At 44.2% G+C, this 14342-nt stretch overlaps 1 protein-coding gene across 2 annotated transcripts in view; it reads left to right on the top strand.

Moving 5' to 3' along the window:
* The window catches only part of LOC138974184 (BOS complex subunit NOMO1-like), a 49714-nt gene extending 35671 nt beyond the window's left edge, over positions 1-14043 (top strand). For both annotated transcript variants that reach the window (XM_070346891.1, XM_070346892.1), the window contains exons 20-31: positions 411-493; positions 1290-1449; positions 3099-3225; positions 3510-3626; positions 4079-4206; positions 4525-4669; positions 6147-6233; positions 6633-6743; positions 7647-7748; positions 8873-8992; positions 9137-9229; positions 13773-14043. In XM_070346891.1, coding sequence (XP_070202992.1) covers positions 411-493; positions 1290-1449; positions 3099-3225; positions 3510-3626; positions 4079-4206; positions 4525-4669; positions 6147-6233; positions 6633-6743; positions 7647-7748; positions 8873-8992; positions 9137-9229; positions 13773-13955 — 1456 coding nt within the window. In that variant the 3' untranslated portion in view covers positions 13956-14043. The remainder of the gene's footprint in view (positions 1-410; positions 494-1289; positions 1450-3098; positions 3226-3509; positions 3627-4078; positions 4207-4524; positions 4670-6146; positions 6234-6632; positions 6744-7646; positions 7749-8872; positions 8993-9136; positions 9230-13772) is intronic.
* The last annotated feature ends 299 nt before the right edge of the window (positions 14044-14342 follow it).

Here is a 14342-nt window from a genome sequence, read left to right as displayed (position 1 = left end):
GTCCCTACAAAAAAGGGAACTATATAGAAAAGGTTTGTCAGGGATTCTTATGGATGGTTGTTGTTGGCGGATAGCCGTTACCATGAGGTGGTGGCCTTTGCAGGTTGGAATGTACATAATAACATATGCTGTGAAATTCAAACAATAATGGCTCCGTAGATTTGAAACTCTTCACTCTGCATATTTAGGGTCTCTGTTTTATTCTGTCCAATCCAGGTTGTTTTTTTTCCATAACACTTGTTTTTGCACAGTTAAGGCACTCTTGCCTTGTTATGTCATTATTCTAAACCAAAATATCCAAACCATGTAGCTCTTAGGGCGATTTGAGACCAAGTATTTTTTGAGGGGAAGATCCTTTTAAAAAAAAGAAAACATAAAACATGACTTTACGATTGGTGTTTGATGTACAGGGCGGGAGAGAAGCTGGAGATTTCCGTCAAGTCCAAGGAGGTGTTGTTCTACCCCGCCAAGAAGGAGGTCACCATTGATGGAGGTAAAGCTTTTCTGTCTTTCTTTAGTTTTCTTTGCATCTCTTTGCTTGTTCCTCAGGCTGAAACACACATTTGTGGCTGCTAAAGAAAGATGAATGATTCAGAACATGGTGTGTAAAGCCTGATATTTCATTGGATGAAGTCAAATTCCTGAAGTCTACTTCAGGAAGCTGACTGCACAAAGCTTTGGCACTGAATCTTTGGTGAAAAGACTTTGTCAAGTCGTTGCTCTCAATTAAGGAAGGCCTTAACAGAGTCATACCTAGGAGAGGTGGAATATAAGGGAAAGTGCATGACAGGACAGGGATAGCCACCACTTAATGAATGAATACTTAAACAAACAACTGAATAAACATGTGAACACTTCAGGGCTCCCCCACTGCACAATTTTAGAGGGTTATAAGGGTCCAAAAACCGAACAACCGGGTGTACTTATAAAACATTGTCATGCGGTTACGAATAGTGTGCTGACGATAGGCAGTCAGAAAAAGTATCTACGGTACGCATGATAAAGGATAGTGCGTCCCGGGACCCGCTCTTTTCAAGTTTAGTGCGACCCGGGACCCCCTCCATACATTTCTAGTACGTGTTTTGGGCTTTTAGTGCGTATAGGACACAGGGACGCGCACTTTGGGAGCCCTGACACTTACCTTTTACAAGAAATATCAAGGTGATAATTGTGTGTAAGAGAGTCTTGCCCAGGAGAGGTGGCAAGCTTTGGGCGTGTTTATGATGGAAGAGGAATAGATAAGTGTTACATTTACAAGAAGTGTACAAAGTGAGAATTGTGTGTGACAGAGTCGTGCCCAGGAGAGGTGGCGAGCTTTACGGGACGTAAAGGTGTGTTCATGACGGGAGAGGTACAGCCGCCACTAGAGGGCGTCACCATCACTGTCACCTCTGAGGACGGCTCCATGGACCCTGTCCTCCTCACAACAGAAGCATCTGGAAAATACAGGTTGGTATTCCCAGGAATAAACATAATTTTGACATCGTCATGGAATTTTGGCCTAACTCATTTTAGACATCCTTTCAGCAGAAGGCCAAAACTGATTATTTGTATTATGAAATAGTGTTTCTATTTGTTCCTGGTATGGATAGAAAGATAACAGAATGTTAAATCATGTATTGTCCATCGTGTATTGTCCATCATGTATTGTCCATCATGTATTGTCCATCATGTATTGTCCATCATGTATTGTCCATCGTGTATTGTCCATCATGTATTGTCCATCATGTATTGTCCATCATGTATTGTCCATCATGTATTGTCCATCATGTATTGTCCATCATGTATTGTCCATCATGTATTGTCCATCATGTATTGTCCATCATGTATTGTCCATCATGTATTGTCCATCATGTATTGTCCATCATGTATTGTCCATCATGTATTGTCCATCGTATTTTTAGAGAATATTTCTCATTGAGAATGATTTACTTAGTCTAAAGCGCAAAAACATCAACATCGCCAAGAATCGAGTTTCGCCAAAGTTCCAGGAGGACGACGATTTGTGTGTTTGAGGAAGAGATTAGAATACACAAGAGGGAGTTACAATAACCAAAGGCGCTTTTCAGTTACGGAAGATGTAGCAATAGCAGTAGGCCATTACAGTTACGGAAGATGTAGCAATAGCAGTAGGGCATTACAGTTACGGAAGATGTAGCAATAGCAGTGGGGCATTACAGTTACGGAAGATGTAGCAAATAGCAGTAGGGCATTACAGTTACGGAAGATGTAGCAATAGCAGTAGGGCATTACAGTTACGGAAGATGTAGCAATAGCAGTAGGGCATTACAGTTACGGAAGATGTAGCAATAGCAGTAGGGCATTACAGTTACGGAAGATGTAGCAATAGCAGTAGGGCATTACAATTATGGAAGAGTGTTGCTGTTAGGGAATGGTGTTGTGATTTCAGTCACTGCCAAAAATGGTTCCATTCAACCTGTGGTCCTTGTAGTTGACACAATTGGAACACAAGTAAGCAGGAAGGAAAATTTGACGTTTTGAAGTTACGCATTAAAGTGGTAGGGAGGTGAGTTAATGATAAGTTACGCATTAAAGTGGTAGGGAGGTGAGTTAATGATACAATTAAAGTGGTAGGGAGGTGAGTTAATGATACAGTCAAACCTGTCTGTAAAGGTGAATTAATATAAAATAACTCATTGGGTGATTGTTTGAGCAAGTGGTCCTTATCAGGGCAGGTTCAACTGGAAGAACCATGGTGACTGTGCATGTGAGAGAGAGACCAGCACGGTTGGCCTAGTGGTAAGGCGTCCGCCCCGTGATCGGGAGGTCGTGGGTTCGAACCCCGGCCGGGTCATACCTAAGACTTTAAAATTGGCAATCTAGTGGCTGCTCCGCCTGTCGTCTGGCATTATGGGGTTAGTGCTAGGACTGGTTTGTCCGGTGTCAGAATAATGTGACTGGGTGAGACATGAAGCCTGTGCTGCGACTTCTCTCTTGTGTGTGGCGCACGTTATATGTCAAAGCAGCAACGCCCTGATATGGCCCTTCGTGGTCGGCTGGGCGTTAAGCAAACAAACAAACGAACAAAATGTAAGAGAAATAAAAAGACCAAAACATTGTGATGTAATGTCATTCAGAGTGGGCCCCCTGCACGGTGACGTCAAGTACAGCGTGGCGGCAGAGAAGACGGGATACGTCATCACACCAGACGCCAGCAAAAAAGACGTCTTCAGGGCATTCAAGCTGGGCGAGATATCTGTCAAGGTGGGTTAGGGTGTAGCCCTGTGACGCTAAAAATATAGTTAAAGATACTGAAAGGCTCTAAGCAGGAAAAATACGTTGTCTTTGTTTCTTTTTCCATTTGTATTTACATTGCTGGTGGACTCGTGTATGCTTCTTTTTTTACATCATCATTTTGGGCCAAAACACTTTAACCCTGTTTAGAGTAGAGTTGCTACATGCGTGTTTGACATTCAGCAGAAGCATATACACCACACACACCAAAGTAGCGTCAGTGTCATTTCACCTGTTGATGTTGTGTTTTACAGGTGTTGGATAAACAAGGACAACCCATGCCAGGTGTGTTGCTGTCACTCAGTGGAGAGCGACAGTATCGCAGCAACAACATCACTGGTGACACCGGTACTCTCGTCTTCACAAGTCTGGTCAGTGTCTAACTTCAGCTCTTCACCCGCAGTTGTCTTTTCTTGCCCACAGTAAAAGCCCTTTCAGAAACTGTTGGAGCGTGAAATGCTGTAACAAACACACCAATGCTCAATGTCTGCAATAAAGCTACGATTATTACTCAACTGTGTGTGAATTGAGAATAAAGCATCAAGTGCTTCTTTTTTATCTGAGTTTTAAGGGCATTCTCTTATTTGAAAGGAGATCAAGGCTAAGCATGGCGGTAAAAAACTAATTTATGATGTTAGTAGCTCATATTTTTGGTAGGAACTGGCATGGAATCAGTTCAGCTGGGATAGAAATGGATTTTTTTATTTTGTTTTTGTTTGTCTTTTTCAAAATTCTGTTACAGCAGTAACACTTTGACGAATCTTTTGTTTGATAAATGAAGAAAGTGAGAACAATGACTGTTATAATCGTGTGTTACCTACAGAGCCCCGGTCAGTACTACCTGCGCCCCATGACCAAGGAATACAAGTTTGAGCCGCAGTCTCAGAGCATCACGGTGGAGGAGGGAACCACCATGAACATTGTCATCTCTGGGACCAGGGTGGCTTACAGGTATGTTGTAGGGCGTGTGTGTGTCTGTGTCTGTCTGTCTGTCTGTCTGTGTGAGGGAGGGAACCACCATGAACATTGTCATCTCTGGGACCAGGGTGGCTTACAGGTCGGTTGTAGTCTGCCTGTCTGTCTGTCTGCCTGCCTGTCTGTCTGTCTGTCTGTCTGTCTGTCTGTCTGTGTGAGGGAGAGATCCACCATGAACATTGTCATCTCTGGGACCAGGGTGGCTTACAGGTATGTTGTAGTCTGCCTTTCTGTCTGTCATTGGGGCCATTGGTTCTTTTCTCACGCTGATAATGATTTTCCTCCTCCCCTTAGTGTGTATGGCAAGGTGACGTCGCTGAACGGCGAGCCGGAGGCGGGGGTGGTGGTGGAGGCTGTGGGCGAAGGTCAAGGTTGTGAGCAGTTCCAGGAAGAGGCCAAGACGGAGCAGGACGGCTCCTACCGCATTCGTGGACTGCAGGTGAATACCCTAGCAACACAAGGCAGTGTTGTTCTCAAGCTACATTTTTAGAGCAATTGCTATGCCAAGCTAAAGATTGCAAGGCTTGAACAAATAATCACAAGCATGCAGTTTCCTCTTTTTTTGTGAGTACCGGAGCTCATTTCTTCTTCCCGCTCCGTGTAGCGGTCACCAAGTGGGTCACAAAGCATGGTCTACACTAAAATGTGGCACTGCAGATACTTTCTATTTTGCATTTTATGTTCCTACCTTCTCATGAAACTTTATTAAAAATGTCTATTCTTGGGCAAGATGGTGTAGATGCGGATTAAAGGGTTTCTTTTAGTCAAAACACTGGTAACAAACAATGGAATAGCTAGCAAAATAACATCCTATAATGCTGGAATATTTCCACTTTTTGATTCACCTGAGCAACCATGAGAGATACGGTATTCAGCAGTACTTGTATTAGATGGCCGGCTAGGCTAGTCTGTTGAGAGCTCAGTTGTGGACAATCATTGACTTTGAACCACTATTTCCTCCTGTGTCTGTTGAGAGCTCAGTTGTGGACAATCATTCACTTTGAACCACTATTTCCTCCTGTGTCTGTTGAGAGCTCAGTTGTGGACAATCATTCACTTTGAACCACTATTTCCTCCTGTGTCTGTTGAGAGCTCAGTTGTGGACAATCATTCACTTTGAACCACTATTTCCTCCTGTGTCTGTTGAGAGCTCAGTTGTGGACAATCATTCACTTTGAACCACTATTTCCTCCTGTGTCTGTTGAGAGCTCAGTTGTGGACAATCATTCACTTTGAACCACTATTTCCTCCTGTGTCTGTTGAGAGCTCAGTTGTGGACAATCATTCACTTTGAACCACTATTTCCTCCTGTGTCTGTTGAGAGCTCAGTTGTGGACAATCATTCACTTTGAACCACTATTTCCTCCTGTGTCTGTTGAGAGCTCAGTTGTGGACAATCATTGACTTTGAACCACTATTTCCTCCTGTGTCTGTTGAGAGCTCAGTTGTGGACAATCATTGACTTTGAACCACTATTTCCTCCTGTGTCTGTTGAGAGCTCAGTTGTGGACAATCATTGACTTTGAACCACTATTTCCTCCTGTGTCTGTTGAGAGCTCAGTTGTGGACAATCATTGACTTTGAACCACTATTTCCTCCTGTGTCTGTTGAGAGCTCAGTTGTGGACAATCATTGACTTTGAACCACTATTTCCTCCTGTGTCTGTTGAGAGCTCAGTTGTGGACAATCATTGACTTTGAACCACTATTTCCTCCTGTGTCTGTTGAGAGCTCAGTTGTGGACAATCATTGACTTTGAACCACTATTTCCTCCTGTGTCTGTTGAGAGCTCAGTTGTGGACAATCATTCACTTTGAACCACTATTTCCTCCTGTGTCTGATCGTACTTGTCAAATTGATGTTGCACAGCACTTGCTGAAATGTCAATACCTGAGTGCGGACGTGATTCTGTTTCAGCCCAAGTGTCAGTATGACGTGCACCTGAAGACCGGCCAGGTCAACACCCACATCGAGCGTGCTGGGCCCAAGTCTCGCATCATCAAGGTACACTTAAGTGTGTGTTGGTATTTGTGTTGTTAGAGGTAACCAGTTGTCTGAAGGTCAATTACCATGTCAGAGTTTGTTGGAGTTGGTTTTGTGTGTGTGGGGGTGTGTGTGTGTGTGTGTGTGTGTGTGTGTGTGTGTGTGTGTGTGTGTGTGCGTGCGTGCGTGGAGAAAGAGAGACTTACAGAGAGAGATATAGGGACATTGGTTGAACCAAAAGTATTAGAAACTAAAAGTGTTGTGAAACTGAGAACTTTGTGTCCAGTTAGTGTAGAATAGAGACTTCTTATATATTTATCTATCTGACGTTCCTCTGTCTGTCTTTCTGTGTGTGTGTGCTAAATGCTTGTGGGTTAAGTGTTGGAACAGAACTACCATGTATGTAACTGTGTGCACCAGGTGGCCGACAAAGACTTCACGGACATCAACATCATCGCGTTCCGTCGCATGAACCAGATGGACATCAGTGGCAACGTCATGACACCCGAGGAACACCTGCCACACCTCAAGGTCAAACACTCTTCTTCCCTCTTGTTATTATTCTTCTTGACTTTATCCTTATTCTTGAAAGCTGGGGTTTGGGTGCAAATTTGCCATGTGACAGTTTCTATTGCCCTCACACACAAAAAAAAGATTGAGAGAACTTTAATGCCCATTTTCATGTTTACACAAAGATGGGACATTGTTTTATAGCACTACAAACCTTTACTCAAGGGACAATCATGAAGAGAAAGATTGAACTATGTTGTTATAAACGTATACAGCAAAAGATGGCCACATGTCACAGTTTCAATTACAGAGACTATCATATGAAGTGAGAAAGGAAACAAACTTGCATCAGTCTCACATGGCCGTATTAGATGAAGGGTCAAAACAAACCAACAAACAAAACCAACCATCTTCAGTAAAATCTTCTTTATAGATCCATAATTACTTTCTCAAGTTTCTGGCTGTTTGACTTATGTATACAGTTGAACCTCTCTGTTATGACAATAACAATAACAACACTTTATTGTCCATTCAAATGTTACATCAAAATGGAACATTTTCTTCGGCACACCCTGCCGATTATAACAACACACACACACACACATGACTTTGCTTTTTAAGATTTTATATTCGTAACTTCTGTAAATTTACCTCCATTTTAAGACTCCCTCCTTTAGAAGATCTGATTTTTTCCGATTTTTGGAAGTCTTGAAACAAGGGTTCCACTGTATTGACAGATGTTGTGACTGCTTTGTTACAGGCGCCACTGTATTGACAGATGTTGTGACTGCTTTGTTACAGGCGCCACTGTATTGACAGATGTTGTGACTGCTTTGTTACAGGCGCCACTGTATTGACAGATGTTGTGACTGCTTTGTTACAGGTGCCACTGTATTGACAGATGTTGTGACTGCTTTGTTACAGGCGCGACTGTACAGGGAAGACGCACCGGACTCCCCCGTCCACACCATCTCTCTGGGCCGGTCCACATTCTTCTACTTCCCCACTCTGCAGATGGACAACGTGGTGAGTTGTGTGTCTTTGGTGGTTGGTTTGATCGATTGCTTGCGTGTGTTTGTTTTTTGTTTCTTGAAGAATGAATCATTGAATGACTACATGTGGGAAAGTTACAAAATGGTTTTGTTTGTTTCTGTTCTGTATTAATGTGTTTGCATGTGTGTTTCTTCATTGTTTATTTGTTTGTGTGTCTGTGTGTGTCTGTTGCGTCCTTTGTTTGTAACATTGCAACAAGCGCCCTTACCTCTTTTGGTAAGATGCCTGAGGCCAGTGTCTACTCAAATGATAGACATTATTGCTTGAGTGATTTATTCAGTGTTTCGTTGATATGGTGTTCATAAAGATTCCTTGAAGAAGCACAGCAAATATACCAGTAACTGGTTACTTATTTTTCAAGTAAATGGTTGTACAGTAAATGGCTGTACAGTAAATGGTTGTACAGTAAATGGTTGCACAGTAAATGGTTGTACAGTAAATGGTTGTACAGTAAATGGTTGTACAGTAAATGGTTGTACAGTAAATGGTTGTACAGTAAATGGTTGCACAGTAAACGGTTGTACAGTGACTGGTTGTACAGTAAATGGTTGTACAGTGACTGGTTGTACAGTAAATGGTTGCACAGTAAATGGTTGTACAGTAAATGGTTGTACAGTAAATGGTTGTACAGTGACTGGTTGTACAGTGACTGGTTGTACAGTAAATGGCTGTACAGTAAATGGTTGCACAGTAAATGGTTGTACAGTAAATGGTTGTACAGTGACTGGTTGTACAGTAAATAGTTGTACAGTAAATGGTTGTACAGTAAATGGTTGTACAGTAAATGGTTGTACAGTAAATGGCTGTACAGTAAATGGTTGTACAGTAAATGGTTGTACAGTAAATGGCTGTACAGTAAATGGTTGTACAGTAAATGGTTGTACAGTAAATGGTTGTACAGTAAATGGTTGCACAGTAAATGGTTGTACAGTAAATGGTTGTACAGTGACTGGTTGTACAGTAAATGGTTGTACAGTAAATGGTTGTACAGTAAATGGTTGCACAGTAAATGGTTGCACAGTAAATGGCTGTACAGTAAATGGTTGTACAGTGACTGGTTGTACATTGTGAGTTATGATAATCTCCTACGTTTCCAGAAATACACGCTGCGCCTGGAGTGCACCTTGCCCAAGTCGCAATACGACTTCGTTGACCCTGAGGTGTCCTTCACCGCAAACATCTCCTTCAAACACTACAAGTTCTCGTTTGAACCCAAGGTGAGTCGTGCATGCGTCCACTGGAAGAAGTTTTAGGATGTTTGTTTTGAGTCATAAATCTTGCACAAGCGGAATAGAGTTTTTATCTTTTTTTTAATATATTTTATTTGACGTAAGTTGCTATGTTCATTATTTTTTCTTCAGAGGAAGATGGTTGACCAGGAGCTGTCCCCAGGGTCGTTCCTCATCCTGCCTGTGGTGGCCATCATCATCCTGGCCCTCTACAACTACCAGACTGTGAGTGTGTCTTCTTCTTCTTCTTCTTCTTGTTTGCTCCCACAGCAGTACCTGCAATGTGTGGACCCTCCCATGAGAGGACACCTCCTTTGAAAGGACACCTTCTCTTGTCCCTTTTGATATCTCTACCAAAGTATACCTGTCATGAAAGGCCACCTGCAATGTAGGGACACTTGGCTGGTCCCACGGGTGTCCTTTCATCACAGGTACCACTGTGCTCTGAGTGTGTCTAACACCTTTCTCTTGCCCCTGTGTGTTTATTTGTTTTTATTTACGAGGATTTATATCGCGCACGTATCTCACCACACAAGGCGACTCAAGGCGCATGTCTACCTATTAATGCCGTGTGAGATGGAATTTTTTACACAATATATCACGCATTCACATCGGCCAGTAGATCAACAGCCTGTAGGCGCTGCATCCACCTTTCACGGCCTATTATTCCAGGTCACACGGGTATTTTGGTGGACATTTTTATCTACGCCTATACAATTTTGCCAGGAAAGACCCTTTTGTCAATCGTGGGATCTTTAACGTGCATACCCCAATGTAGTGTACACGGAGGGACCTCGGTTTATCGTCTCATCCGAAAGACTAGCACTGGAACCCACCACCTAGATTAGGAAAGGGGGGGGGGGGGGGTGGGGGAGAAAATTGCTAACGCCCTGACCCAGGGTCGAACTCGCAACCTCTCGCTTCCGAGCGCAAGTGCGTTACCACTCGGCCAACCCGTGTCATGCACGAAGACCTTACCCTCTACAACCATGGGACTGTGAGTGTGTCTGTCTGCAGTCTCTACAACCATGGGACTGTGAGTGTGTCTGTCTGCAGTCTCTTGCACTTGTGTGTGCAAGCCTTGCATTAACAGCTGCTTGGGTATATGAATCTGTGCATGTGTGTTTCCACACAGGTACACAGGTATCTGTGAGGCCCCTCCGATGAGTGGACACCTTTATTCCTATGATGACAGGCATGTGGGGACACTTTTGGTTAGTCCCAACTTGCAAACAAACCTGTGCATACTCCTAGAGACAAATAGTTAGGTCCAGATCCTTACTCCCGTGACCATTCTCTGGCTGCAAAGGTTTGACGATTGATTTGACTTCTACGGACCCTTTAGAACAAAATTAGACCCCCCTACACCTTCGAAAAATGCTGGCATTTTTAACCAGAGGCCAAAATCCAAGATGGCCGCCAGCGCTATCTGGAAAAATCAAGTTTTGAACCAAAGCACCTAGAATTATGTACAAAGACACTTTTTCGGGTGAGTTGATGACGAGGATTCCGATTCTGATATTAGTTTGACGTTACGACATCATTTGGCCCTAATAATTTAAGATGGCCACCATCCAGTAGAGCGAAAACGTAACTTTTGTCCTTCAAGCAAACATCCTCCATAAGGATCTATTGCAGTAAAGCAATTGTTGAATGCATGACAAGAGAACTTAGTACACTTCTAAATAACCTCTGTATAATAACTGTAACATGAACAGTTTTCAGTTGAAACCAATTACAAACTGTCAATAATAATCGTTTTACTCTGAAAATGGCACTTTTTCGGCCCTTTCTTTGGACAAAGATCAGTTGATACACATTTAGAAGTCACCAATTGTGCTTTTATGTCCTTCCTTTCAGTGCTATGAAATCGATGAATCAATATGACATTGGTGAGATAAATTAGTCCGAATCAGAGCATGCTGCCTCGCTAGATTCTGAATCGTCATATTCCAATGCATTCTCCCTCCTCTGTACATCATCATCATCATCATCTTCCTCATTGCTCTCATCTTCCTCGCTCTCTTCAAATGGCCCTTGTGCAGGTAGGTGCATAGGTAGGTGTATCGGGAGAGCAGACAGCGACCACCCACCAGCTCCCAGCCGTTTCCAAGTGGCGTGGGGTGGTTCTTCAGGAAGGGATGACGCACTAGATATGTTTGCACGGAGGCAGTGTTGGCGTAGGCTGTCTGCATCTGGAGGCAGACAGATGAATGCTTTGTTTTTCAGTGCCTTCCACTTTGCTGCACGGGCCTCAGCCATGGTGCTACTCTTGTTGTCGCCATAGATTGCATGTCGCGTGAATTGGAAGAGCTCCTCTAGCACCTCCTCCTCAGGGTCAAGGCTATCTCCGCACTTCAAGAGTTGCCGTCGGGCCACAGCGCTCTTTGCAACCCGGTCAAACACTGACGTCTTACCCTTGCCGTAGAAACCTGAGTTGGCATCACAGCCTGTCATACAGTGAAGCTGCACAATACAGTCTGCCATCTCGTCAGTCACCAGGCCACGGCAGAAGACCGTCTCCTGCTTCCTCTTGATGCAGAGGATTCCTGGCAGCTGCTGTGAGATGACTGCAGCCGCGACATAGGCATCCGTATCAGCGGCATCAATGACAACAGGGCCACTGTAACCTGATTCGCGCAGAACTGCATATGTGGAAAAGAGGACAGTGTCAGCCTCAGACTGCTCAAAGCTGTAGTTCTCCAATGGTTGCTGGGTTGACAAGTTGGTGCAGTGGGGGCCAACAGAGTAGACAATCTCTGCATCAACACTCTGTGCAAAGTCTCTCAGGTAGTCACATATAAGCTTTTGTAGCCGCTCCTTGTTGCTGACACTACACAGCAGCGTTTTGAACGCGTGGGCAGATGGGAAGGGGTCGCTCAATTTCATGTAGATGTTGGGGACATGTGCTTGACCCTGTACCCGCAGGTCTCGCTCATCATCTTTGGTTGAGTATGTTGCGTTGTACGGGTCGTTCACACATATAATACGTTCAGCATGACCATGACGGGCAATGATGATGGATGACACCTTGTGGGCGTAGTCTGACCACGTGTATGGGGTACCATCTTGCGTCTGTCGATCCTCTGTTGATGGCGTTGCCATCCTCCAGATCATGCCCATGTCGATGAGAGCGATGTAGGGATCCTGCAGTTCTACAGGTTGCAGAGAGAGCCTTTGGATGAGCTTGCTCTTTTGTGTCTTCCTGTATGTGCCGTTTGGGTTGAATAAGGCCACACACTCCTCGACAACACGATGTTCCAACAACTCAGAGAGGTCCACAAGTTGACTGACCTCAACCAGGTCGATTACTGCCCTGAGAGCTCTCCGTTCCATCTCAGCAGCTCTCGCCTTGAGTTCCTCCCCGGGCTTCTCCAAGTCGGGCATCTTGGCAAACGTCAAGCGTTTGCTCAGAGGGACGGGTGCATGGAGGGAGGTATTCTTACTGAACACCCTCTCTCGCAAGAAGCTGGTCAGCTATTCCTCCCCTGCAGCATGGGCTGACTTGAAATCCGCAACCAGCTCATCAGAGGCAGGCATGGCTGACTGTAGCATGCGGAGGGTGGGTGAGGAAGGGTCAAACGGAAATGAGTCAAACTCATGCATGCATGCGACCGAGCTGGTGGGTGGTCGCTGTCGCCCTGTCCGCCACACGCAACCTGCTCTCCCGATACACCTACCTATGCACCTACCTGCACAAGGGCCAGCTGAAGAGAGCGAGGAAGATGAGAGCAATGAGGAAGATGATGATGATGATGATGATGATGATGTACAGAGGAGGGAGAATGCATTGGAATATGACGATTCAGAATCTAGCGAGGCAGCATGCTCTGATTCGGACTAATTTATCTCACCAATGTCATATTGATTCATCGATTTCATAGCACTGAAAGGAAGGACATAAAAGCACAATTGGTGACTTCTAAATGTGTATCAACTGATCTTTGTCCAAAGAAAGGGCCGAAAAAGTGCCATTTTCAGAGTAAAACGATTATTATTGACAGTTTGTAATTGGTTTCAACTGAAAACTGTTCATGTTACAGTTATTATACAGAGGTTATTTAGAAGTGTACTAAGTTCTCTTGTCATGCATTCAACAATTGCTTTACTGCAATAGATCCTTATGGAGGATGTTTGCTTGAAGGACAAAAGTTACGTTTTCGCTCTACTGGATGGTGGCCATCTTAAATTATTAGGGCCAAATGATGTCGTAACGTCAAACTAATATCAGAATCGGAATCCTCGTCGTCAACTCACCCGAAAAAGTGTCTTTGTACATAATTCTAGGTGCTTTGGTTCAAAACTTGATTTTTCCAGATAGCGCTGGCGGCCATCTTGGATTTTGGCCTCTGGTGAAAAATGCCAGCATTTTTCGAAGGTGTAGGGGGGTCTAATTTTGTTCTAAAGGGTCCGTAGAAGTCAAATCAATCGTCAAACCTTTGCAGCCAGAGAATGGTCACGGGAGTAAGGATCTGGACCTAACTAAAATGTTAAAATAGTGGGATATTGCCATTGTTTACCATGCCTTATCCTCTCTCTCTCTCTTTTTTCTCCCTTTCCCTTCCTCCCTCCCTCATCCCTTTCTCTCTTTCTCTCTCTCTCTCTCTCTCTCTCTCTCTCTCTCTCTCTCTCTCTCTCTCTCTCTCTCTCTCTCACCCCTCTCTCTCACCCCTCTCTCTCACCCTCTCTTATCTCTCTCTTCCTGCCCCCTTTCTCTCTCCCTATCTCACTCTCAATAATTTCATTTTGTGTTCTTTTTTCCCCACAGGTATTGCCGATGGCGCTGCAGATGGTGGGACAGGTGCAGGCCTTTGCACAACACCAGCAACAGCAACAACAACAACAGCGACAACAACAACACCACTCCGGGGACACAGAACCCTTCATGGAACAAAACTCGGCAGAGTCCTCCCCAGCACGCAAACGTCCCAAAGCACGAAAAGCTCAGTGATGATAGTGTCATTGTCTTGTGGAATGAGGGATGTTTATGTGGGAAGGGAGGGGGGGTTGTAGTAGAAGAAGGTAGGGGAGGAAGTCAGGAGGGGTCATAGAAATGAGGGGGGGGGGGGGGGGGGAGATTATTTGGTGTAACAACATTTTTAACAAAATTTTCCAAAAGGCAGGTTGGTGTCTCTAATTGTTTTTCTTATTTTCACTTTTTCCTTTTTGGGGGCGGTTGTTTGTTTGTTTCTCGTGGAGGTGGTTTATGAAAAGAGGGAGTCAGTTTTTGCAGTCAGAACAAAATGTGAGCATTACCAGTGCACCTGATGGTATGTTTTGTATGGATACGTGTCAAGAGTGACATGCTGTATTCATTCTCATCCCTAATCAGCAAGTG

This window comes from Littorina saxatilis, linkage group LG8, assembly GCF_037325665.1.
Source record: "Littorina saxatilis isolate snail1 linkage group LG8, US_GU_Lsax_2.0, whole genome shotgun sequence".
Taxonomy (NCBI): Eukaryota; Metazoa; Mollusca; class Gastropoda; order Littorinimorpha; family Littorinidae; genus Littorina; species Littorina saxatilis.
Note: the sequence above shows the minus strand (reverse complement) of the source record. Positions and strands in the feature narration are given on the sequence as shown.